General features: G+C 38.2%; 1 protein-coding gene across 6 annotated transcripts in view; it reads left to right on the top strand.

The window, feature by feature from the left end:
- PIKFYVE (phosphoinositide kinase, FYVE-type zinc finger containing) overlaps positions 1 to 27,706 on the top strand; it is a 112,557-nt gene that overhangs the window by 81,626 nt on the left and 3,225 nt on the right. For all 6 annotated transcript variants that reach the window (XM_007421272.4, XM_025170800.2, XM_088135598.1 and 3 more), the window contains 17 exons: positions 1,345 to 1,458; positions 4,185 to 4,293; positions 4,706 to 4,860; positions 5,289 to 5,379; positions 7,373 to 7,433; positions 8,594 to 8,749; positions 9,871 to 9,991; positions 10,722 to 10,817; positions 12,692 to 12,775; positions 13,601 to 13,692; positions 15,673 to 15,837; positions 17,108 to 17,167; positions 22,841 to 23,017; positions 23,214 to 23,317; positions 23,630 to 23,758; positions 26,131 to 26,392; positions 27,327 to 27,401. In XM_007421272.4, the coding sequence (XP_007421334.2) occupies positions 1,345 to 1,458; positions 4,185 to 4,293; positions 4,706 to 4,860; positions 5,289 to 5,379; positions 7,373 to 7,433; positions 8,594 to 8,749; positions 9,871 to 9,991; positions 10,722 to 10,817; positions 12,692 to 12,775; positions 13,601 to 13,692; positions 15,673 to 15,837; positions 17,108 to 17,167; positions 22,841 to 23,017; positions 23,214 to 23,317; positions 23,630 to 23,758; positions 26,131 to 26,392; positions 27,327 to 27,401 (2,051 nt within the window). The remainder of the gene's footprint in view (positions 1 to 1,344; positions 1,459 to 4,184; positions 4,294 to 4,705; positions 4,861 to 5,288; positions 5,380 to 7,372; positions 7,434 to 8,593; positions 8,750 to 9,870; positions 9,992 to 10,721; positions 10,818 to 12,691; positions 12,776 to 13,600; positions 13,693 to 15,672; positions 15,838 to 17,107; positions 17,168 to 22,840; positions 23,018 to 23,213; positions 23,318 to 23,629; positions 23,759 to 26,130; positions 26,393 to 27,326; positions 27,402 to 27,706) is intronic.

Below are 27,706 nucleotides of genomic sequence, written 5' to 3'. Positions count from 1 at the left end.
GCAGCTCCCGACACAGCCCCGACACTTCCGCTTCTGACAGACAGCAGCAGCAGCGAATCAGGCGGGCGGGCTGGATAAATGACCCTAGCAGGCCGTATCCGGCCTGCGGGCCATACTTTGAGAACCCCTGGTCTAGTATTTCCTTTAAACACTGCTTGGAAAATTAATTATGTTTCTGCCTGTGGTGACTTTTACTGTATGGCATACCTAATATCAGGATTAGTCCATTATGGATATAATGGATTAGTCCATTATCTTTCTTATTTGGACTAGAACAACTGCATCAGAAACTGTATGGTGATGTATAGAAAATACAATAATAGAAAAACGTTCACCTTTTCCAAAAAAAAAGCCATTGAAGAGAATGCAAACTAGATTCAGCCCATCATGTCTGTACCAAACCCTCCCAGAAAGCCATATCCTCTGCCTTGCCAAATGTGCCCCCCTCTCCAGCCCCAAATGTTCTCTTTGGAAGTTAGACTAGCCAGGAAGTTACCTCTCATGGTCCAAGTCATCTCTGCCTTTGGGCTTCTTGCCAGCTCCCCTTTTTCTTTCTCAAGTTTCTTAGGTATGATTGGTTATTTAGGAGCGTAGCAGAAATGTAGAGGGGGGAATGGAGCAGTCACTTTTATTGAATGAGGAGAATGACAAGCACTCTTTGGATTTGTTCATTTCAATAACTTTTGGATTGGATCCATTCTGTGTGGACGCAGCAGGGTGAGGCTTCAGTGAGAACTCTGCTGAACAGTGGGATTATTCTTTGTTCTACTATGAACGTTTACAGGGTAAAAGAATGCCTTCATTCCCCTCTCCATCATCATTACAGTAGTAGAAAGAATTGCTTGCCAACGTCCCTGAAGTCATTATTTCTGATTCTGTTCCACTGATGGGGTTGCAAACCTCTACTTGACAGCTTGGGTATTGTGACTAAACCATAGTTACATGTCCTTTAGCATGGTATCTAACGTGGGCTGTGATATTATAAGAAAAAACTCAAAACAACTATTGTACCTGGGGGAGGGGGTTGTATTTATTCTCTTTTGTGTTTTGGATAGTTTCTTTATCAAACAGAATTGAAAACAAACATAAATTACAAGGTACATTCTCTTAAGTGCACTTACAACTTTAATTATCTTTTACAACCATAATACTTGTATACTATATGTAACAACAATATAACTAATGTTACCAGTGCAATTAAAAATACCAGATGGAATACATTGGTCTTGTTTCCTTCAATTAAGCCAATGTGTTCTCTCACTAATGTTAAAATCTATTTGCTGTTCACATGGCATGACGCTTGCGGGCCTTACACCTCAAAGCTGTGTTTTGTTCTCTTCCTAGCTATTCTGCTATACGGTTACTGGAGGTATGTGTCCCTCATCCCAAGATCTACATCAAACGTCAAGTACCACTGAAGATTACCATGCTTCAAGATCTGAAAGACTTTTCTCAAAAGTAGGTTTATGTTCCTCCATCCCCACCCCAGCCCATTGTGTCCCATCTGAAGATTGTGTTATGATTCCTTCATTGCCCTGATGTTGACAGACAGCAAGTAACTGTATTGTGCACTTCGTGCTATATGCAGCAGACAATGGAAATAGTATGATGATCACTTCACGGTCTCAAGCTGAAAAATACCAATGTATATTTTTTCCTGAAACTCATTCCATTTTCTGTAGAGTTCTTCTAATGCTTTGCTAGTACTTCTGGATGGGAATTGAAGAACTCCCATTTGCCTGAACAAGTTACAATTTGGAATTTTCCAGTGATGCTGATTAACATATACATTCAGATCAGTTGAAAGGAATATGCAGTAAGTTAACAAATTATGATAACCATAATAATCTTTTGGACGCTACTTGAGTTACCTTGGAAAATGTCTGTGGTCTAGTAAAAATGAAAGCCCATGTTCAGAGGTAACATACAGGTAGTCCTCATTTAGTGACTGCCTCATTTAGTGACCATTTGCAGTTAGGATAGTAATGAAAAAGTAATGTTGCAACCAATCCTCACATTTACAACTTTCACAGGTATGTAAAGCAAAGGAAAGCTGAAGTAAGATTGTAAGCACAATTGTGGTTTCACTTAGTGACCACTTTGCTTAACGACTGAGTTGCCAGGCCCAATTGTGGTCAGTAAATGAGGACTACCTGTATCTTTGATTCCTAAGTACTAGTAACTAACAGGAATGTTTTAACCTTCATACTTTATCTGTGAATTCCTCAGGAGCATCTGATGGCTACAGTGTTAGCTTGAGTTTGGTGGTGGTTGTTTTTCCCTCCTCTGCTTAACAATGCAATTTGTTGATTTCTTCTGAAAGGCAAAGCTTTCATCTCCTATCTTGAAATTCCTGTCATTGCTTCTCTTTTGCAAAGCACCATTGAGAAAAAGTGAAATAGTAGGGCCAAATGGTAGATGAGAAGAAAGATATTCAAATAGTAGTTGACTGCAAATGAAATAGGAGGCAGTAGTGTGATATGACTGAAAAAAAGGCAATTGCAATTTTACATTGCATCAACAGATGTGTAATTTCCAAATCACGCGAAGTTGTCCATCCACTCTATTTTACATTGGTCAGACCCTATCTCAAGTACTGTGTCTACTTCTGGGCCCCACCATTAAGAAGCATTCAGAGAAATTGGAACAGGTTAGAAAACAGCAAAGATTATGACTAAAATTTTTGGAGAGATTTTAAAAGAGCCGAGTATGGGAAAAAACAACTGAGGGAGGATATGATACACTTTTAAAATATTTGAACAATGTCACGTAAAAGGAGGACAGGACCTGATTTCTGTCAATTCTAGATAGCAAGACATGCAATAATGGATTTAAGTCACGGGGAAGCAGAGTCCAACTGAATGTTAGAAAAAAACTTTGTAAGAGTAGCAGCAATTCAACAGTGACACTGATTACCCAGAAAGGAGGTGGATTCCCCTTCATGGAAGACATTAGGTGGCCTTCATCTGTCTGGGATGCTTTAGTTTGGATTTCTGCACTGAGCAAGGGGTTGGATTTGATGGCCTCGGTGACCCCTTCTGTGTTTTTCTCCTGCCTGGGAGTCCAGATAGATCACTGTGACCTAAACGTGCTGGTCTTTGTTGTGATATTTCTTAAGCTTGAAATCCTTTTTCTTCGGCTCCACCTAGAAATATAAATCCAAATGGCAAGTTCTTTGCTTTGATTTGCTCTCATGAGCCTTTAGTTCTCTGTTGCAACATATTGTGCCCTTTTAAGAGAATTGAAGATGTTCCAGTTGAGATGGTACTGCTCCACATAAAGTTCAGTTCTGCTATCTGTAAAATTTGCAGCAAGTTAAGCATCATATATTTATGTGCAGAGAATATCTATTTAGCATCACTACCCACTCCTGACTACTGGAATTTTTTGGATTCCTTAAATTCACTAGTTATTTCTTGTATGTTTTTATGTATCATATCTGCAACCAGATCAACAAGAATTTGGTCTTTTCTCCTCTACTTTATTTTTTGGTCCTCCTCCTCTTCTTTTTTCAACAAGATTGATACATTTTGGATCTACTATTAAGTCTTTAGGTGGGTTGTTTCTTTAGAACGTTTTTGTTTTTGTTTTATTACATTTCACCTTAATTTTGACAAAGCCATTGAGTTCCCAGACCTTGGCTGTGGGACAGCCACAAAAGTAAGTAACTGCAAGCGGAAAAGAGCAAAACAAGAGCAAATAATGGACACAACCACCTTTTTTAGTAATGCGGATCCATGGAAAACTTAATGTGAGGTGCCAGGTACTGTATAACCTGTTCACAGTATTACATAACAGAAAGAATCAGTGGTTGATTATTTTCTCTGGGGTATAAACTTATGTAATCTGTAATGTCTTTCTCAAGCCTTTAAATATTAATCATTTTATTATTTAAGTTATAACTGTTTTGTTTTTATCTTTTGCATTCTTGTTTATTTTATGATTTAAGCTACTGCGTGTGTTCACTCTGAACAGAAAAGTAAAATATAAATTGAATAAATATATAATAAATATGACAATATACTTGTTCAGTGTTTCTCAGCCTAATATAGACCATTAGGTTAATTTCTTTGAAAAACTGCAACTTGCAGTACATTGGATTAAATTCTTAAGAGGAGCTTGCAAGAGTGCAACCTCTGAATGGGATCTAGTTTGGGCTCAGAGTTTGACCATTGTTGTTGCAGGATATCTCAGGTGTATATTGCCGTTGATGAGCGCCTGACTTCTTTGAAAACGGACACATTTAGCAAAACAAGGGAGGAGAAGATGGAGGATCTCTTTGCCCAAAAGGAGGTATGATGCACGGCATGTTTATAGAAATTGAAATTGTTGTTCATTATAGAAGGTATTGAACAAAGGTGTAGTATATGTGAAGCTTAAGAAAGCAGCTTTACCATTGTGATAATTATTTTGAAGCAAACATCAAGCTAATTATCAGTAATTGGAGAGTAGTGTGGACAGAGCTGAGTTGAAACTGAAGTATTGAGCTAGAAGCCATCAACTGTTACCATGCTGCTGAAAATGTGACTTTCATTCCTATTAAGGATTCCGCAGAAATAAGTATCCTTTAAAGCAATAGGCTGTGAATATTTGATTCATGTTTGGCAGCCTACCTGGAAGACGTGGCTCTAGAAGAATGCAGGACAGGAGTCAGCCTCCATCTGAGAAAAGTCAGTGTGGGCTTGATTTTTTTTTTCTTTGATAGATGGAGGAAGTTGAATTTAGAAACTGGATAGAGAAAATCCAAGCAAGAATGCTTTCTTCTTCACTTGATACTCCTCAGCAGCTGCATTCAATCTCTGAATCTTTAATAGCCAAAAAGCAAAGTCTCTGTGAGATGTTGCAAGCATGGAATAACAGGTAAGGAAAGGTGCAAGTTACAGTGCTCCCTCAGTTAGAAAATTAAGGATTATGTTTTTTCTACTGATTATTCTTCTTCCAGATGGTGAGTTAGGAGTAATTATTGGATTTCTTTATTAAAAATAGATACTGATAGTGTAATAAAGTGTGCATTTATTAGAAGTTTGGCACATTCTGAATTGGATGTATTGGCTGCAAAATATAAGTGAAAGACTATATTGTCAGTTCAGTGTGCTTCTCAATTAACCACCTAATAAATATGACTGAATGAACTCCAGATAAAAGAGGCTTGTTTGGCTTCATACTGTAGGTTGTTCTCCAAATGGTTTATATACCGGGGGGGGGGGGGGGGATGCTGTTTGGTTCTTTGCTGATATGATTTTTGTGGCATTAGATGTATCAGAACAGTAACATGAAGTCTGTTGTAGGCTGCAAGATCTCTTCCAACAAGAAAAAGGGAGGAAACGCCCCTCAGTGCCACCTAGTCCTGGGAGACTGAGGCAAGGCGAAGAAAACAAGGTAATGGGTTTTGATAATAGTGATTACTTATTTAAAATTGCAGCTGTAAGTAGAAGTAAACAGTAAAAAGGCCTGTCTTCTCTTTGCAAATAAAATACCCTTCACTTAAATATTGGCATTTGCATACATTCTTGTAGTGCCTGGAACAGCATAGTTCAGAAAGCAATATATTTCCACTGTTTATGAGTGCACAAATTGGCATAGTAAATCTAGACTAAAGTTAGGATCTGTTGAACTCCTCTGCATGTAGGAGAGAAATTTTTGGAACATGTGCAATGCTTCCTGCAAATTCCCAAATTGCAGTAGAGAGTACATGGTGGCTGCGTGGATTTGGGTTTCTACTCTAGAGAGCTACAGGGGTGATACAAAGTTTGCGAATCCTTTAGAACTATTTGTAATCCTACAGTACTGTGATCTACAGTGTGATCAGAGCTTCATCTAAAGCCTATTAATAGAAAGTGTTGTTAAAACACTCAAAACAATATAGTGTTCATGTCTTTATTGAACACACTGAGCCAAAACTCACTGTGTTTATTAGAAAAAAAGTGTGGAAACCTAGGGTTAGTAAGACAATAAGTTAAGTAAAATATTCTAATCAGTGAGATGACAATCACGTGTGAGTTTAAGGGGGCTTTCCCTATTAAATGTATGTTGGTTTCCACAATCAGAGTTTGCTCTGTATGACATAGATTTGTTGAAATGAATTATGTCCTGATCAAAAGAGATTTTCGCAGATGTATGAGTCTGAAAAGGGCTACAAAACCATTCCCAAAATCTTTGACCTCCAATAATCCACAATCAGGCGGACAGTTACAAATGAAGAAAATGAAACATCATTGATTCTTTCCCCAGGAACAGTCATTCATCACAAGGACAAGGCATTCAATACTTCAGGAGATTGCCAAGTATCTAGGATAATGGCAAAAGATTTATAGACCATTCTTGCATTGTCTGATATCAGTGTTCATGAGTCTACCGTAAGAAAAACATTGATGATCAAGCAGGCTATTGGAACAGTGTTCTATGGATAGATGAGATGAAAATAGATTTTTTTGGCAGAAATGTTATTTGGAAAAAGTGAAATGCTGCATTTTGACAAAAAATTCCAAACTGTTAAGCATGGAAGTGGCATTTCTTGGTTTGGGATTGCTTTGCAGCCTCAGGACCCAGAAAGCTTGGCTCACTGAGAGAACAATGGATTCCAGATGCTACCAGGAAATTCTACAGGAGAATGTCAGAGCATCTGTCCCTAAGCTGATAAACAGACGTGTATCATGCAGAGTGACAACTATGCTACTCTCAAATGAATCTACAATAGAATGGTTGAAGCAAAAGGAAGTTTGTGTTGTGAAATACTAGAATCAAGAGTCCTGTCCCTAACTTAAGTATTGCGGCATGACCTGAAGCAAAGGCATGCCTAACAGTTCAAAAATATAATTGATCTGAAGCAGTTCTTTAAAAAGGAATGAGCCAAAATAATGCCATATTGATGTGCAGAATTGATCAACAGGTGCAGGTGTAGGAAATGCTGCTAAAGGAAATCTCATCAGTTGTTATACTTTTTCTAACAAAGGTAGTGATTGTTGGCCCAATGTGTTCAGTAAATGTATGACACAGTACACTGTATATTGTTTGTTTAAACAGAATATCTATTAATAGCATGTAGATGAAGCATAGATCTCGTTGCAGGTGACAGTATTACAGGACTAGTTCTAAAAGTGTCACTTTTTTTCTGAAAACCGTGTAGCGCTTCTTCATTGAATAGAGTTGGATGGCAGGAATATCCAACTGTATTTCTTAAAATAAGAGTTGCTTCAGTTATTCCGGAGAAATACCAAGAAGTTTTGTGTCTCTACCCAACTTCTCTCTTTGAGAAGGTTAGGTTTTGTGTGAATTTGTGTGCGTTGAGAAGGAGTGGTTCATTTTTTGGTAAAATGGCATTGATTTGGAAGAAAAGTTCTCAATATGAAGGAGGTAACTCTTTATTCTACAGATCAGTTCAATGGATGCATCTCCTCGCAATGTTTCTCCAGCGCTTCAGAATGGTGAGAAAGGTATGCTGCATATATAAGAAGGCTTAGCACTGGATGTTTAGCTTGTATCTTTGCATGTTTGCAGCTTTGCCATTTTCTGTATGGATGCTTGTAGCATCTCATTCTGAAATACTGTAGTTGTATTTTATCTGTCAATGGGTAAAAGGGAGGAAAGAAGATGCCTTCAGTGAAAATGTCTTAGCTGGAAGGCATTTCTACAGGTTGCAGAGCATAGGAAAAAAGAAACAAGATTATTCTGTCACAACAGCTGGTTGTGAAATGCACTTCTATTGCATTTGTACTTGAAAACTTGGTGCTTTTTTCCTCCCACCCATCCTCATTTCCTTATGACTCATGTCTCTTAGTTCCTGCATTCATCTGGAAGTATGTTCAGTTAAATAATAGGATAAAAGCAGCTTTAATGGATTCATGGTCTTTGTACTTGAACGGTTATAAGGCTGCTGCATCCTACCTGCTGTGTATGGCACCCCTCTATGAGCTTAAAACGTTTTTGTTTTTTCTACCCACCTGGGATTTCAGAACAAATTCTGGGCTGCCAAGCACCTGGAAAGCTGCCATTCATTTAGTCACCTTAATGACAAGTTCTGCAGGCCTGATCTAAGTTATTGAAACATCCATTTTGCATTCACTGCAATGTCCCTCAGCACATTTAGTTGGGGAGATTGTTGCATACAGAAGAATTAAGTGTATGGGCTTAGATTGCTAAAATATTCCAGTAAAAAGAAACTGCAACTGGCTGGTTGCAGCATCAAGAGACTTTTTATGAATACCTAAATCTTGATCTTGGCTGATATACTTTTAGTCTCAGTATCTTTGTTCTCCTAAAATATGGAATATATTTGTTGCTCTCTGCTTTCTTGCCCTTATAACTTTTTCATATAATTTTCTTGTAAGTTTAAGCAAACCTGACATTAATATGTATGTTGAAATATTTGAAAAATTGGTTAAGAAAAAAACTGATCTGGTTCTACATATACCTGAATGACAGTATAAGTGCTGAAGATTGCTTGTCCTGGTGTCCATTGATCTTTTTCAAGCTGTGCTAAATCGTTCTTAGTGGTACTTTAAAGGGCACATTCCTTATTGGGAAGGCATTCTAAGAATGCTTCTATGTCTCTCTCTGTGTGTGTGTGTGTGTGTGTGTGTGTGTATTTCCACAGAGGACCGTTTCCTGACCACTCTGTCCAGCCAGAGCTCCACCAGCTCTTCTCTTCTCCAGCTTCCTACACCACCAGAGGTTGTGTCAGACCAATTGACAGGAGGGTCCTCATTTGCCAATGTTCTCTCTGAGCCAGACACAGCTGGCAGCTCAGAAGGTACCAGTGGGGTCTTTCTCTCTCTGATCCTGCTTCTGTGCAGCTGTAGGTTGCCTTGGATGTCTTATTCTTTCTACATCTTACTATATTTGCTACTTTCAGAAATGTTTCATTCGAATTACATTTTAAGAAATCCCATCTGTATATGTTGCTCAAAATACATATAAGGTGGCTTGGCTAAAAATAATAATAATAATAATCAAGCCCTTATTGATGTTTTCTGCTGAACTTACTAGGTAACCTTGGGAAAATCTCTCTTCCCTTGTCTCAGTCCCTTCATCTGCATTACAGGGCATAGAAATGCAGACTCAACTGACAAGGTTGTTTTAAGAATTACAGTTGATGTATGAGCCCTGAACTCTGTAATGATAATACAGTGAGGTTCATCAGCACTGAGTTTATAATTAAAATGAGAAGAACAAAATCAAGAGCCCTTCAGAATTTCGCCACCTGATGTTATTGTTATCATTATCCCATCTTTATTTTATATAGCTCAATGCAGTGTACCTATTTTCCCTATAACAACCACCACCACCCCCGTGATGTGGGTTGGGCTGAGAGAGAATAACTGCCCCAAATTCATCCATCCAGCTTTCGGGCCTAAAGGAGGACTAGAAGTCATGGCCTCCTGGTTTCTAGTTCAGCACCTTAACCACTACACCAGACTAGCTTTCATTACCTTTTCAGTTCAGACTAGAAATTGCTGGTTAGACAATATAGAGCAGAATTCCCCAACTGGTATCTTCAAGTTGTGTTGCCCGTCATAGAATTTGTAAACATTTGGAGGGTTCAGAATAGAAAGAGAGATGGATTTTGGATCTTTTGCAATGATCATGTTCTATAAGTCTGGCCTTGCTTCTCTCAGAACTGTAAAGGGTTTGATCAATGAACCTTTTGTTTCAGAGCTTACCAGTCACTCTTTTTATTATTGGATTCTAGATTGATAAAGTTTATAGCAGCCCTGTTGACTGTTTTCCAGAAGCAATGGTATAGTTTCAAAATTACTGAAGTCATCAGTTTGAGAGAACAAATTATCTCTGTAGCATCCCAGGAGTGAATATTTTAAAGAAATATTGGAGCTCTAGCAATATTAAAAGTTGTATCTTCCTTTTTTATTCCAGATGTGTTTGATGGGCATTTACTGGGCTCTATGGATAGTCAGGTGAAAGAAAAATCCACCATGAAGGCTATTCTAGCAAATCTGTTACCTGGAAACAGCTACAATCCGATTCCATCCCCCTTGTAAGTAAAATCCAGTTTGGAAGGAAAATAACTTCTGTGCAATGGGTTTTTTGTGTGTGTTTTTTTCATATTGCTCTTTGGCTGCAATGTCTATTGTCAGGTGAAAGGCAGTAATATATAGTTGTATAGGGTGCAATATGATATTTCTGTGGAGTAATAATTAATGTGGAATGAGGCAGCTTTAACCTTTGTCTTCCACTAATAATCTATTAGTCCCACAGGGACCTTAATACCAGTGTAAGAAGTAGTGCTGGGGATTTGCTAAATGGCTGTACTGCTTGCATTTTTTTGGTGTGTGTGATTTTCTTATTGGGATTATCATGCTAACCTGGAATTTGTAGTTTCAGTGAAATATTAGCATCAGGAAGTAAAAGAGAGAATAATTTTATCCTTATCCAGATATTTTAGCTAGCAACCTAGCTAAAATAAAACTTATTTCATGTGTTATTTTACCCCACTTTGCTTTATTGCTGTATTTACCTGGAAGGAACTCTAGATTCCCCCCTCCCCCAATAATTTACTGTTAAAATGGGACAGACTACTTTAGATTTGCATATGATGAAAGAGGTTTTTCTGTTTAATTGATGAAAGGTTTTTCTGTTTAATTTTCCTATTTATGGGGGAATTGCCTTAAATCACAATTTTCTTTCATCAGAGAAATCCTTGATGTAGACCCGCTTTTTATAAACAAATACTGAAGCATGTTGTAATGTTTGTGTCCTTAATGTAGCGAGCCTGACAAGCATTACTTAATGTACGAGCATGAACGGGTTCCTATCGCTGTCTGTGAAAAGGAGCCAAGTTCCATCATCGCCTTTGCTCTCAGGTACACTGGTTTGCTGTTTTGGTGTCCAGAAGTCTTTTCCAGCCCAGGGGTCTCTTACTGGGATTACGGGAATAGAAGCCCAATGCACTGGTTGGAAAACTGCTTATAGTTTTTCTTCAATAAATGCTTTGTTTGCTTTTGAGTCTTTAAAGCACAATGCTAAATCACTTTGATTCATCATAGTTTAGTTGGCTGCTGCTTCTACCCCATCATACCTCCTTTTAAAGCTTTACCAAGAGCACCCATCTAGACTCTACCAAAGCAGGGGGGCAACTTGACCACTGAAGTGGTGCTCTTTCCTTTGACATTTAATCAAGGCTGAGCACTTTTCATACATCCTTAATTATTTTTCTTAGAGCTGCCCTTAAGCTGACCGGTTTTGTACATTTTAATATAATGTGCTTCATGTAGATTTTAGTAGGTTTGCTTTTGGGGGATAAAGAATAAAGCAACTTGACTGTTCTTAATGAGGCAAGAAAGTATTGTGTACATTTGCATACAAATACTGTATGTTCTAACTGAACATTTTAGTCCATTTGTATTTGACTTTGAGATAGTTTGTAAGAAGGATAGGGTATAAATGAAGTAAATAAAAACCCTGCATAGCTTGGAAATTGGATCAGCTTCTTCTTGGATCTATTTGTTATTATATTTCAATGCTGTATAACATGAGCCCTACTAACATTCTTAGTACCAAAAATTATCTATTACTTTGTGGTGGCTCAGTTTAAGTACTGCATAGTATACCTGCCAGATTAATATTACCTGACTGCCCTTTCCTTAAATGAAGCATCATCTGCTAAAGGCCTGTTAATTGGAAGATGGAAAATTTATTCTGGCAAATCTCTTAAGAAACTCTGTGCCTTGAACTGGCTTGGCTTTTTGTTAAGCCTCTCTTAATTATTATACTAGTAGAAATGTGGCAACCATTTCTCCACAGTAAGATCCTGTGTGTCTGCATTTTTAAAAACATATTTAAATTGGGCTTCAAATGTTCATTTAGAAATAGGTGCATTTGAACTCTAAAATACATCTTCACATTTGATCATGTACTATCTAAAGTTTGTTTTCTTTAGAAACAAACAAACAAAATAAAGCCATTTCTGGTTTATTTTGTGTTTTTTATTTCCCTAAAGCTAATCACCTCCTATTTCAGCCAGGGGTTATGTGAATAAATGTTTCTTCATACTCCTCCATCTCCAGCCTGCAAGTAATCTCTATCTACATGAAAATAAGTAGGGCAAAAAGTAGTATCATTTTGGTCTCTTCTGCACATAAGGGCTGCACTGATCTTGGACTGGTGCTACATTCTAGTATACCTACAATGCAGTGCGCTTCCTGAGGACTTTGCAGATTTCTCTGGAGCTGTGAGGAAGGTAGTTTTCCTCTGTCTGGAACTCTTGCCTAGTCAAAGCGCCTTGGATTCTGCCATGTTCTTCTGAAGACAAGGTGCCATGGCACCATCCTTCAAATATTTTGGAATGATCAGACAGGTGGCTTTGCCACCATCTCTCTAGAGTCATTGGGAAGGCAGTACCCATATTTACCCCCCTCCCCACGTTGACCAGTTTGATGCTCTTTCTCTCCTCCTCCTTCACCCTTCCCAGGGCAGGGAGGACACTCACAGGTAATCAGAAATACATGTGTGAATGTTTGCATTGCAAAAACATGGCTGTGTCAAAGCGCCCTCTGAATGTTTTCAGATGCAGGAATATCCCACATGAGAACTGCCACTTGAAGTCTAAAGTAGTACAACCAAAGAACAAGTTTATCTTCCCAATAACACTTTAACTATCTGTTTGCATGGTGCCTGCACACATATTGAACTATGGAATCGAGCAATTTGAATAAAACCTCTATTTGTTTATTTTCAGTTGCAAGGAATACAAAAATGCCTTAGATGAATTATCAAAATTGTCTTTGAAGAGCAGCATTGAAGAAGGACTTCAGTCAAATAGGTGACAATCTCATTTCTCTCTCCTAGTTGTGCATTCAGTTAGGGCTCATAAGAATAATTCAGCTCCTCCTGTAGCCCTGATAATTGCCAGCAGCATCCTTTTTTGGTTGCTACTTTAAGGTCATCAGCAGTGTGTTCTACTTGATCCATTCAGTCTCTTTTGGCAATAAATGGCGTGCCTGAAGTACTCGGACTTGGAAGAGCAGTTTTAGGGATTTCAAAGGGCGCTCTAAATTCTAGAACATCCAGCCATCCTTTGACTGCAATGGCTGGGAATCCTGGGAGCTGAATCCCAGGCAAATCTGGAAAAGGTACTAGGTTAAAAAAGGCTAGTTTAGATTCTTATTAACATTTTATCTTGATACTGTATTATATAAAATTGTGCTATTTGCAAAATCTAGTATTCCGTTTATATGTTCAGTATACCTTTAGCCTCTGGGACTTTCCAGGAGATTTGCTGTATGAAGCTTGATATCAAATCCTGGAAGCCTATCTAAAGATTTGTCAACAGCTATTTATTAACCAAATGAAACCTGAATTTCAGAAGCAGCATTCTGACAGTATACAATATATTCCTGAAGATAACCTCCCTGGGAGCACATTGCCTCCTTTTGTGGGTTTTAGGAAGGCATACATTGGAAAAAGTATTCTAGCTTTGACCAAACCATATTCTAATCCAGCAGAGTTGTTTTTATGTTCACTAAATTAAATATGACCCATATGTATGGAGGGTACTGCTGCAAAATTTAGGCTGACATGTTTGGTGCAATCACATTTTCATCAGGTGGATTTTAAAAATAGCCAAAAAACTATGTTTGATTTCTAGTCTGGCTGAGAGCAGAGTGAAGACCAACAGTCCAGTCCGACTTCCTGAAACGAATGTGGGGCAGGCAAGCCAAACAACTGAAGCTGAACAGCGTAAGAAATTTAAGAGTTTGTGGGTGTTCATTTCCTTTTATCTGTGTTACCACAGGACTTGACAACGACTTGTTTAAATAAGGAAAATCAGATTCTGAAAACCTCAGTATATTGTTGCTCAGATTTACCTAAAGTTCTGTACCAGCGCCCCCCCCAATCTAATGGAAATACTGTTTCAATAAATTTAATAAGATCATTTAATAAGATCAATAAAGCTTACTGATTTATTTATTTTACAGTTTGTGCCTATTGATAGCTTTGTGCTAAAACTACATTTCATCACAGAAATGAAGCCTTTGAGTTGAACTTGATGATGTCATGTTGATTTTTTGGCAAAACCATCTTTGCCATTGCCTTCTTCTAAGAGGTCTTTCCAACTTCCCAGTCTAGTCTTCAATCTAAGTATTAACCAGATCCAGCTTTGCTTAGTTGTTTTTTTTTTATCAATCAAGGTTGGCCAGGTGTTGCCACCTGCTATGGTTAATTCACTTTTGCTTTTAAAGATATGCTAGTGATACTAACTATTTTAATGCATTCTTAGAAAAACTGTTCTCCCCTGGCTCAGTGCAGGAATCAAAATTAAAACATTCCTAACAGATCCTCCCCTATCCTATCCTCTCCTTGAACCCATCTAGTCAAGGGAACCTACCATTTCTCTTGATAATTGGTTCCGTTTGTTGAACTCCTTTTACTGTTAGGAAGCTTTTCTGATGTTCATTTGGAAGCTGTCTTCCTGTAACTTCCCACCTATGTGTATTAGAGAATAATGTGTAGGAAGAATTCCCATCTCTTAAGTGGTATCTCATAGGGATAGTTGGAATCGTGTACGTCAACTATATCACTAGTAAGGAACAGCAGTAGATCAACTCAAAAAGATGGCTGTCCAGTCTCTGCTTGAAGTCTTACAGAGAGGGAGCTAACCACCCCTCCACATAAATGGTTCTGTTGTTAAACTGCTCTTACTGTCTAAATTTCTGCTGTATATGAAGCCTTTTGATCCAATGTTGTCCTTCTTCTACGAGATTGCCTTCAAGTATTCAGAGGATGCTATCCTGTCACTCCTTGGTTGCCATTTCTCCAAGCAAAATCAGAGTTAGTTCTTTCTTGTTTCCTTTATAGGACTTGCTTTTCATATTTCTGCTTGTCTGGGAGAAGGCTATGTTAGGGATAATTTTTTCACCTAAATTTTCACTAAAATGTCTTTGTTTAGAGTAGCAAATCAATTATGTAAGTTCCATCTGCAGTTCAAGTGGTCCAATTCCATGGCAGGATCTACCTGCTCAGTGATACTTTGGTGATAATGATCCATGCAGTCATTGCACTTAATGAGTCAAAGTGTAAACAAGACTATGCTACCATTTTGATCAGCCATATCTGATCATTTAGTCTGCACTGAATCAGAAACCAGCCAGGGCCCTAACCTAGCAGAACGATGGTTTCTTGATTCAAATAAGATGGATAACCAAGATACTTAGATATTTAGTGATTAAATCATAGCTGATACATTGGTTTATTAACCTGAGATAATATGTGGTCTGTTTGTCACTGGTGGTTGGTAAAATTTTATCCCTAATGTTCAGATCCCTTTTAAAAAATAAAGAGTGTCCTTGGCTGGTGCGGGTCTTCCGGGCTATGTGGCCGTGTTCTGGAAGTTTTGTTTCCCAACCTTTTGCCAGCATCTGTGACTGGCATCTTCAGAGGGCCTCTGAAGATGCCGGTCACAGATGCTGGCAAAATGTTAGGAAACAAAACTTCCAGAACACGGCCACACAGCCTGGAAGACCCGCACCAGCCATCGTATTCCGGCCGTGAAAGCCTTCGACGATACAAAGAGTGTCCTTGCCTAACACTTCCATAGAATTTCTCCAAGCTACTGTGAAATGACATGGAACAGCTGGTAATTAAGCTGGAATCACTTGGCTTGATGACAGAGGAAATAATGAATCAGTTCCCCCATCTTTTTTGTTTTTGTTTTTTTAGCAAAGAAGCCATATGGAGTTCTGTCCTTCTTCCGTGGCACAGGAGGGAAAAGCCCAGACCTATCTTCTCAGAAAAAGGAGACCTTGCGTGGAGCTGACAGTGCCTACTACCAAGTCGGGCAGACAGGAAAAGAAGGGGCAGAGAACCAAGGAGCAGAAACCCAAGGTACAAAATGTATATGCTTCATTCTTGCTTTTCTCTTCTCTACCCAGTATTCTTCCTGGCTTAATGAGAAACACACAAGTATTCATCTTCTGAAAAATGAAAACTTGAGGAGGGGGGAAAAGAATACATGGTTGGGATAAACATGACCACAGCACATTGACACCCAGAAGCAAAAGTGTCTGCTTTTATATTTTACATTTCAGATTACATTTCAGATTTTACATTTCAGATTCAGATTTACGTTTCAGATGTGACTATAAATAAATCATACCTTTCTAGAATACTGAGCTTAGAGCTGACAGTTTATGTACAAGTAATTTATTGACTTCTGTTTGACATGACAATGTGCTGAATTCATGACTCCAAATCTTTTTCAAGATAAGTGGTATTCTCTTTAATTTTTGATTGCCTTTCTGCTTCTTCTCCTGTCCACTTCAGTCTAAACTATTAGTTTAGAAAACTAAAATTGAAAACAAGAAGGGGGAGGGAACAAAAATTGCTCTCCTCTTCTGAGGAGAGTAGCTTAGTAAGCTAGCAGAAAATCATCTGGCTCCTCTAATGAAGCTGGGTCAGACCAAAAGAAAAAGAAAGGGAAAATGAGCTTCTAGTCACTTTAAAAACTCTTTCCCATGATTTACAAATGTTCAGAATGACTGAATTTATGTAGGCAAAAAGTACATCATTTGAATCTGAAGTTTCAGGATTTGATTCAGATTTCATGCTTTAAAACAAAAAGTGATGGAGCTGAAAAGTTAGGCACATTAATTCAAATGAAACAAGAATAATTTTAGATTCTAATATTTTGTTCTTCATGTAGCTTCATTTAATAGCAGAAGGCCTACTAAATTGATTGTGATTTGCTGGAGCTCTGGATTACTGTGTTTAATAAATGGACTATATCTGAGATTGGTGGCATTAATGTGTTTTGGGATTGGGGAATATAGTATTTATAAATGGCAAGTTGTAGCAGTGATCCAGTTTGCTTTATGTTTTTAACATTGGCTAACCTAGCAACGCCTGAAGAATGTAATATTTGAAAAAATAGTTCACAATCTGTTGGAATAGATCAAGGACTCTGTTTAGTAGCAAGGAAACGTGGGATCATTTTTCTGAGAATTTTAAAGCATCTTTCCCCAAATTGCTGCCTTTTAGATATGTTAGACTTTAACCTCCAGAATTACAAAACAAGTCAAGGCATCAGGTTAAAAAAAATGGCCCTAAAAGATTGCTTCTTTAGTCTACTTTTCTTATTATTTGTTTTTTTTTCCAGATGAAATAGATGGAAGTGACGCACAAAAGAAGCAGCTCGGAAATCCACATGTTGAACTTCGTAAGTAGAAAGCAAAACACTACTACAAAGTCCTTTGTAAATTATACAGTAACTATAGGTTCACACTGTGATTTTGATCATGCTATATGGAGGTGAATTCTGCAGGTACTTAAAATTGAGATGGAGCATATATTTTTCTTGTGCAGAGTGGGCCATTTTTCTGTAAGATGTCTTTGGTTCATTATGTCACTGCTATTTATTCTTAATGCCACAAGGAGTCAGAATGGTGAAGTATTTCATTAACTAACTTTGCTCAGGCTTTGCTATTCAATAGATACAGTATTCCAGTATTCAGATTCTCCTTTCCTGATAAAATTGTCTCCATTCCCATGAAATCTATGTGGGTTTTAAAATGTATATAACACACTATATTAGGCAATTTGAACAGAGGTCTGTAGGTACTAATATATTAACAAGATCTTGTTAATATATTATAAAACTCAGTATTTATCATAAAAACTCAGTATTTGAAGGTCTATTATAGGCATATTTGCATTAGCCGCTAAAAGGCAATCTCATAAAATTCATTTTACAGCCATTTCAGAAGATATTACAGGTAGTCCTTGCTTAATGACCATTCTTTCAGTGACCTTTCAAAGTTATGGCGGCACTGAACAAATGGTACTTACGCCTGGTCCCCAAAGTTACAGCCATTGCATCGCACCTGCAGTCACGTGATCAAAATTGGGGTGCTTGGCAGCCCTCCTGCACTTAGGACCCCAGGGGCACTTCAACTCCCCCCACCCACCTATTTTCCCCCCATCTCTGCCCTTTTGGCTGCCCTGCACAGCGGCACTCCTTGATGATGGTGGTGTTGGAGTTGAAATAGAGGCCCGGGGCCTTTAACAGTCTCAGCCAGCTGCTCTCAACTCTACCTCCAGGCCTCTACTTCAGCCCCAATGCCACTGGTGCTGCTGCTAAGGAGTGCCACCTCAAGCCACGCACCACATCCAGCCATCCCAGTGCCATAGCACAAAGCCCCAGCCACCCTGCAGGCCCTACCACGCCTAGCTGCCCTACCTGCACCGTCTTTCTCCTGCTACTGACAAGGCGCACCTGGTCTGGTCCTATGTGAGGCAGCTACTGGCTGCACCAGGCCTTCTTCCCGAGGCCATTTATGCCGTTCTCCAAACACGCACACCATTTTCCAAATAGTGCACACTGTTCTTGTAATGCTTTGGAAGGCTTCTGAGGCCATCTGAAACCTCGTGAGAATGCTGTGCACGATTTGGAGAATGGCACATGCTATTTGGAGAGCATCTTCTATTTTTAGGTCTTTGATTTTCTGGAGGCACTGTAGTAGTTCGCTCCCCTCTATGAGGTGTCCATGCTTTTTTGTAAGTTCATAGCCAAAGAACTTACAAAAAACATAGCTAAAGAACAGCTAGAGAAGACACATGAGACAATCAAGAACATCTTCAAAGGAATAAAATTCATAAGGGAAGAAAAAAACAACAGCACACTACCCTTCCTGGATATCCTCATCAGCAGAAGAAGTGACAGCGAATTAGAAACACAAGTCTGTTGAAAAACAACCCACACTAACCAAGTGTTCCATTACCAAAGTAACAACCAAATCTCCCACAAGAGGAGCTGTGTAGGGAGAGACTTCTGGTGAGGCCATGGCAAGCTAAATGTCCCTGCCGAAGTGGAACAGCATTTACAGTGGAGATTGGCAGCTGGATGCAGGATCCTGGTTGGCAAAATCTCTCTGGAGAAATGAGAGATCATGAGTGCCCACATGTGCTCCAGACAGCCGCTCCTTGTGAGTAGATTACAGGAACCAAGGCTTTTGTGGTCAGCTTATGAGTCGAACAGCTGGGAGTCGAGGGATTCCATCTAAGCTCACAGTTGTAACGCAGCTTTTATGGACAAAAAGCTTGACCGAGCGCCATTTCTTAATCACCTTTGGAATTATTCTTTACTGCTTTTGAGCTATGAAGGACCTTCGGAACAGCAAGGTTTCATCGAACTCACTGGGTGAGTTTCCTTCTCCTTAGTGAAAGAAGTTTTAAGTATGACTTTAAGGACTCAGAAAAATATTACTTTTTGGAATAAATAGCAAAAGGGTGTTTAGAGCATTGATTCTGGAAATTTAAAAACAGATTAAGGGTCCAGATGGATTTGGAATTTAAAAAATTGAAATTAATTATAAAGGTCCTTCCCATTGGAAACTGTCGTTGTTTGGGTTCTTTGGGGGGGAAAAAACATCATAGGATGGGACTTTGAAGGTTGGACACTAGGGGGAACTAGAAGAAACTAAAGATTACAATTAAAGGAGAAGAATATTTAAATTTGACTCATTAACAAAGTATGGAGCAAAATATTTTAACAGTGGTGTTCTGGAGAATATTTTTGAACAATGGACTCAGAAATTAATTTTAAGAATATCTGACCCCAGAGATAGATGGTGTGTTGATGATGTCACAGAAGAGGAACAAGCTATACCGGATAAGACTGAAATTGATTTGAATATGGATTTAAATATGACAAGTTACAAGAACAATATGGAAAAAGATGATATACTGGACATACAAACAAAACCGGTTGATGTCTTAATACTTAAAGGGGACCTACAAATATCAAACCAGAAGAGTGATTTGGACATCCTTTTTTACTGGATGTACAAAAGAGTTCTGTTAAATTTTTGAATGATTTTCTGAGAAGGGACAAAGAAAAAAATGAAAAGAAATAAAGTTTTAGGACATTATTTGAAGGGATTAAAAACCAAGATTATTAAAAGTACAGGGAAGTAATATAGAGTTGGCTTATTTGATCAAGGTTAAAATAGATATGTAGTTATCTCTGGTAACCCTTAATGGACTTTGCTGATAAGGTGTAATAGTATGTGGGAATGACCTTGGGAGATGGGGGGGGAAGAGATGCTGCCTAGGGAACTATCAGATAAGAGAGGACATAGCCCATAGCTGCATAACCGGCAGAGAAAGAATCTCAGAAAGGAACCTCCCTAACTTCTCAGGCTGTAAAAGAGATGGCGGGAGATTGGTACTATCAGACTTGCAAGTTTCTGTTAATGTAGCCTTACAGTAAAGTAGAATTAACTCATCTGGTCGTGTTTCCTTTCTGATCTACTTGGGAAGACTGACGTAAGGAATGAATGACAAGGTTTTTGGATTTTTTTTAGTTAAGAGATGAGATATGGGAAGAAGAGAGCATTTGTTCTATTTTAAGAGATGGTGGTAAGTTACTATTGTTTATACTTGTTGTAATGAAGTTACTTCTTTATATACTTTTTTCTTTTTTTTCTTTTTTTCTTTTCCACACTTTCTATTTTTTTCTTTTTATTCTTATATTTGTTGTAGTTTGTATTAGTTTTTACTTTTCCTAACTGTAATCTCTAATAAAATCATTGCATAAAAAAAAGAGGAGCTGTGTAACAGCATTATTCAGACAAGCACAAATGCACTGCAGCAACCCAGAACACCAGAAAAAGGAAACAGATCACCTATACAACATCTTCCAACAAAATGGATACCCACACAACTTTATCAAAAAGTGCCTGACCTCTCAACTCACTACCTCACAACCGACACAGGCTATGAAAAGCACTACCATGCATCAAAAGCATCTCAGAAACCACCAACAGACTATTACAACCACATGGCATAACCGTAGCACACAAACCAACTAAAGTCCTCCAAAATGTCTTACGTAAACCAAAAGACCCAGTAGCCCAAGAAGGAAAAACAGGAGTCATCTACAACACACAGTGTAAGGACTAACAGCCACTATGTAGGACAGACAGGCAGAAGACTAGCAGAACGCATCCATGAATACCAACTGGCAGTCAGAAGACACGATGAAAACTCCTTCATCTCACAATACATGGACAGACTCGACCACAATTTCAGATGGGAAACTGTGAGTACCCTAGACCAAGTTAAGTTCAAAAATTCTAGAGAATTCTTGGAAGCTTGGCATTCAGACAAATCAGCCATCAATAGATACATAGAAATAAACCATATTTACACACCATTCAAAAGAGACAACAAAGAGCTAAGAAGGAAACAAAAAGACCAGAACACATCCTCTCTAGCAGCCAACACCCAGATAAGCAGGGATTAACATCAGACAAACAATCAAGCAGAAAACAGTACTCCAATCAAGGAGAAAACTATGGCCTCACCAACACTGGCAGGGCAAGTTGCTGTATATAAACAGCAAACTCCACTCCATTCTAGCACTAATGGTGTTACCTAGTTGGGTAATGAAACATCTGTGAGCAAACAACCAAGCTGAGAGAGCACCAAGGACACCACAGTTCAACCCTGAGCTACATATATTCTCTTCTATTGATTCCATGTGCTAATTAAGATGATCTGCATAACACATGTTAAATGTTGTTGTTACATGAATACAGAAATCACTGTTCTTTTTTCAAAATCTCCTCTAAAAAGTCCATGAGTAAAGAGAAAAGGATTGGGCAGAAACAGTTCTGTAAATATTGAGATTCCTTTTCATACTTTTTGATTGCAGTTCATATAAATGGCTATATCTTATACAATGAATAACACTTTTTCCCTTTCATACTTGGCCATTTTTTTCCCCATGAATAAAGCCTTTAAAGAGCCCTCAAGTCTATGGCTTAGTCATCAAACACATATTTTGTCCCAATTCCCATAACCTCCTGGAAAAATTTTCTTTCTGAAACCCTGGAGGGCCATAACTAATCAGTTTTAGAGGATACCAGGTATATGGATCAGTGGTCTGAGACAGTGTAAGGCAAATTCCTAAAGTGTCTGTGTTTTTTACATTTTGCAGTCTTGTTTCTTCCTCTGTTAAAATTCAGGGCTTGGTGCTATAGTGCTGCTAGCTGAAATAAATAACTTGATGGATGATACTTTGTAGTCTCAGTTGAAGTGTTCTGATTCTTAGTATGACTCCAGGATATAAAAGCAGGGGTTCCCACTGAGACAGCCTGTATTTTTCTCATCTTTGATCATTGTGCTAATACATTTTTGGAACAACTAAAAGTAGTTCACCAGATCCATTTTATATACCGTACATTCTTCCTTTCTTTAATAATAATGTTTTATGCACAGTTCCCCGTATATTGAATGGTTTAATTTCTCCCCTAACTGTTCACTGGCTTTGTATTTCCTTTGGACAGTAGGAATATGTGGCCTGTTTTAGTACCTAAAGTAGTATTTCTGTTTAGCTTGATCTGACTTGCCCACAGTTGGTTTTCAAAACTGCTTCTACAAGACACTGTAGATGCTAGTACCACCAAACTTTTTGTATAACTGTTGGATAATCTTTAAAAATTTGTAAAGCTTCCAATGCCAGTATCGCTTTTCCTGGTGTCATATGAGAAAGCAACTTTGCTGAACTTAAGTGAATTTGTTCACTGCCTGGATGGGGATTTTGGGTATGTATTTAAGTTGCCTGGAGTTTGAAGTTTGATGATTAAAAAAGGAGAAAGGTAGCTGTGTGTGTTTTTGTGTGTGTGTACATACCTATACACAAATTCACATATTGCAGATCATAATTGCACAGTTAAAATCAAAACGTTCTGATGAAGAACATAGATGGCCCTCCAGTCTGAGTTAGGAAAATATGTGTGAGCATCTCATCTAAAAAGTGGAACTTTATTTAATTCATTAAAAATAAAATATTATTTTATTCATTATTTTATTCTGTGTGTTTTTGCAGAATTCTCTGATGCTAATGCCAAGTTTTACTGCCGGATTTACTATGCAGGAGAGTTCCATAAAATGCGTGAAGTGATTCTTGGAAGTAGTGAAGAAGATTTTATCCGTTCTCTCTCTCACTCACTGCCTTGGCAGGCAAGAGGAGGGAAATCAGGAGCTGCTTTTTATGTGACTGAAGGTAGCTAACTGTTCAATACCTCATAAACATGGGCTCTTCCTTTTTATTGCATGTGAGCAACTCTGTGATGACATCTCGGTAGCTAGGGATAAAACTTGGATCAGAGAAATCCTTCTGTGATACAGTTTTAACTGATGTTTGAAAGAATTGCATAGTTATGTCTTCATGCAGTAGGTTAACATACTTTCTTCTTTAGATGACCGATTCATCTTGAAACAAATGCCTCGCCTGGAAGTCCAGTCTTTTCTTGACTTTGCCCCACATTACTTCACATACATTACTAATGCAGTTCAACAAAAGGTAAGATTTGTGGAGTATTTTATCCTTTGCCTTTAAAGCCAAGACAGAAGCATCAGGATTAAACAGAAACACAGAAGGACAGAAATAAACATACCTATTTACTTATTTACTGACTTAAACTTTGAGTCATATCAACTGAGAGTGCCTTTTGAGGGAACATTGTTTAGAGAACCTAGCGGTGTTGACTTTGTGTAGTTGTTTGTGGGTTTTTTTAATTTGTCTCTATATTCTGTCTTACTACATGTAGGTAAATATTTGCACTGGAGAATAGAACCTTGAGCAACTGATATATAAATTAACTCTTTATTTCAGAAACCAACAGCTTTGGCCAAGATTCTTGGGGTTTATCGAATAGGTTATAAAAACTCTCAGAACAACACCGAAAAGAAGCTTGATCTGCTAGTCATGGAAAACCTCTTCTATGGCAGAAAGATGGCTCAGGTGAGTAAGTGCTCTGCCACAGAAATAGAAAGTGTCTTTTCTTGCTATGTCTCTTCCCACTGGAAAATTTAATAAGGCTTTCAATAGCAGCTTGCTATTCTTGAATATATTGAGGAATTGCCTGCAATGTTTTGCTCTGTAATGGATCTCCACCAAGGAGTTCTGCTCCAACTTAGTTGCTTTGGTGGGAAGTTCTAGCACGCCTTACCCCGATGCATTGTATTTATAACACAAATACAATGTCTTATAATACTACATTATAACAATACTATTTAGTTATTTATCTGCTTCTTCTTGCACAGAATCCTGAAGGGGTTTGCAAATCCATTTTGCACTAGTTTTTGAACCAGTCCCAAGGACAGCCTCACATAGAACACATTACAGTAATTCATTCTGAAGGTTATTTTTATTTTATTTATTTATTATTACATTTATATTATCAGTGCAGAATCATTGTGGCCAAACTTTCCCTGACCAGGAATGGGCAGAGCTGGGATACCATTCTAAGTTGATAGTCAGCACCCTTAGATATGGAGGTCATCTGTTCCTCTAATGACAATGAGGGATCCAGGAGTACCCAGATGCAAATGGGTTCCTTCAGAGGAGCACACCCTCCACTAGAGCAGGCCATTTTCCTCATTCTGAGACTCAGGAACCCTTAGTCTTCCATTTTGTCAGATTTTAGTTTTAGTTTATTCACCCTCATCGAGTCCACTATCGCAATCAAGGACAGGATGGGTTATGTATACCTCACCTCCTTCAGAGAAATAGTCCTGGCTATTGCTAACATATCCTCCAAATCCTTTAATAACCACATCCAGTGGCTTCATATAGCATTGGAGAGAGGATGATACTTTGAGATTCCCCATAACACGATTGCCAGTGTTGTTCTCTGGAATCCATCTCATAGATAGGAATGGAAGTACTGAATAAAACCTGACAAAATGGAAGACTAAGGGTTCCTGAGTCTCGGAATGAGGAAAATGGCCTGCTCTAGTGGAGGGTGTGCTCCTCTGAAGGAACCCATTTGTATCTGGGTATTCCTGGATCCCTCATTGTCATTAGAGGAACAGATGACCTCCATATCTAAGGGTGCTGACTATCAACTTAGAATGGTACCCCAGCTCTGCCCATTCCTGGTCAGGGAAAGTTTGGCCACAATGATTCTGCACTGATAATATAAATGTAATAATAAATAAATAAAATAGATAGGAATGGAAGTACTGAATAAAAGTACTAAATCTGTGGGGTGTTCTGCAAGAATACCATGAGAAGTGGTAGCTGCTGAGAAAAGTGGCCAGAATTGCAGCGTTACATTCTGCCCCACTCTCCCAGTGAAGGTCAGAGTGACCAAAGCCAATTCTGTCCCATAACCAGGCTTGAATTCAGGGTAGAATGGATCTGAAAAATCAATATTCCCAAAGTGAGCATGTAGTCAGTTTATTGCTGCTGTTTAAATTGGGCAAAGATTATAATCCTCTGGGACCAAAGAGGGTTCTTTTCTTTTCAGTTGCCCCTTTAAAGGCAGCAGCCCCCCCCCCCCCCCCCCCGTTGTAATGATGCATGCACCAGTCCCTGGAGGAAGGAGAAGAAGTTAGAACAAATTGCCACAAGCATTTTGTCTGCATCTTTAGGCTGAAAAAAAAAAGGGAACTGATCTTAGAGAACTTGACCAGTCAGGGCAGTTTTATCCTTAAAATGCTCTGCAAAGCTTCCCTAGCAGAGCTGCGAAGATTGAAAAACAAAATTTACTAGAGTAAATTATACTGGTCTCAGGGTTATTTGGAACAGTTCTGTTGAATCACTACTTGAGGATGCAATGGAAACAGCGAAATAAGCCCACTTTGCTGCCCTCACTGCCAAAGAGCAAGCAGGCAGCACTTTTCCACACTGAAAGCAGGGACTCATCTGTTCTGGCTATTGGAAACTCCTCCAGAGCATTCCAGAACCCCACAGTTTCCAAGGATGGACCGACTGAATCAGTCTCCCCATCCCTATGGGGGAAATGGGTGCCAGGAACCTAATTTTCACCAAGAAATGGTCTGATCAATTTATCAGTGAAAATACATAGACACAGCCCATGTTCTAAATAAAGGATGTTGCTCATTTGTGTATCAAAGAAGTAGCCATGTGGGTTTCTAGTTTAGAGTTGCTATGCAATTAGTACACTGTTAAATCTGGCATGAATGAATAACATATACTGTTATTACATTATGCTTTTTAAAAATGTGCCAAGTTTATAAGTTATAGATTCTGTAATATGGATATTACAGATTTTTTTAATTAAATAAATTAGCTCTTCCTCTTGGATTAGAATTCTTAAAAAAATGCTTTCTCCATTAATTTAATGTATTGTTTCCTTTTGTTATTAGGTCTTTGACCTGAAAGGTTCTCTGCGAAATAGAAATGTAAAAACAGACACAGGAAAAGAAAGTTGTGATGTGGTTCTGCTGGATGAAAACTTATTGAAGCTGGTGCGTGATAATCCCTTGTATATCCGTTCTCACTCCAAGGCTGTATTGAAGGCTTCCATCCATAGTGATTCTTATTTCCTCTCCAGCCATCTCATCATTGATTATTCTCTTCTGGTGGGCAGAGATGATACCACCAATGAACTTGTCGTTGGAATTATTGGTACGTTACCTTTGACTGCAAATCACCAAGGTGTGGTTGTCCACAGTTGATTTACATAAAACAGATTATTTGGATCAGCTAATGTTCTGCTTAGATCAGTCTTGGCCTATAACCTGACTACCTCTATGGCATCAAAAAGTGTTGCAGGGAAAGTGATGGAGAGGGGAACGATTCCCTAGACGTTATGTTGTGAGCCAGTGCTGACAATATTCTAATCCAATAGTTAGAATCCAGCAATGTCCCCAATAGTTTTTAAAAGATCTGGCTTGTCTATATAAATTTCATATACTTGATAATACTTGTTTCATTTAACTCAAAACATGTATTTCTTCAGTTAAAATTTATTAAACTATTCAAATTCTGGGTACCTTTAATTCAGAAGCTAATATCAAGCTTTACTCTATTCTTTCAAATAAGCATAAATAAAGTAATATGTCATGGTCTTGTATATCAAATTCCATAAAGCCCATTCTCAAAAAGAAGACAAGCATTAAATATCTGAACTCTCAATATATAATCCAGTGGAATAGTCTCCGTGTGGTGGCTGTTGTAAAATAGAAATCTTAGACTTTCAGAGCTGAGTTCACATTTGTTGCTCATTGTAAAACATGCTTTATTTTAATGAAGGTCAGAAGAATACACTGAAGACAACTTCTCTGAGTATCACTTGATTTTAGGTTACAGTAATGCAGACACTGTAATGAATTGTTTGCTCTATAAAGTTTATAGTTCAAGTATAATTTATATTTTAAAAGGCATTTTGGCAAACTACTAGAATTCAGTGGTATTCTCATGATGCCTCAGGCTAGGAAAGGAAATAGATACCCCATTTTACTGAAGTGTGGAAATGAGCTGTTCTCATTTGTGCACAGATTAAGCATTAGAAACTTATCTTCATATAGCTAACTTGTGCTTACTTACCTTTTTATTTCAGATTACATTCGCACATTTACATGGGATAAAAAACTTGAAATGGTGGTGAAGTCAACAGGGATCTTAGGAGGACAAGGTAGGTCTAAAAAGTTTTTCCAGTCAGTATCGATTGCATTTTCCTCTTTCAGTCCCAGTTGCCACATGCTAGATAATGTTTTTAAAATATTCTTTATTATAACATTTTCAAGGATCTCTGACCTAATGCTTTGTAGTGTCAAGCTACTGAGATTATGAAATATCGACTTTATTTAGTTGTGGCATTAAGGTCTAAGTAGGTATCAAATGTAGTATTTCAAGATAATGGCTTATGAAGAAGCATTGTTTATAACTTTTATAGTTTAAGCATCTGTAACCAAAGACTTCAGCTGAGTTTCAGTGTTT

The sequence above is a fragment of the Python bivittatus genome, unplaced genomic scaffold (assembly GCF_059951505.1).
Source record: "Python bivittatus isolate LINGU-HERP-01145 unplaced genomic scaffold, Pbiv_v1 ctg000200_np1212, whole genome shotgun sequence".
Classification (NCBI taxonomy): Eukaryota; Metazoa; Chordata; class Lepidosauria; order Squamata; family Pythonidae; genus Python; species Python bivittatus.
This window is presented reverse-complemented; position numbering and strand designations above follow the sequence as displayed.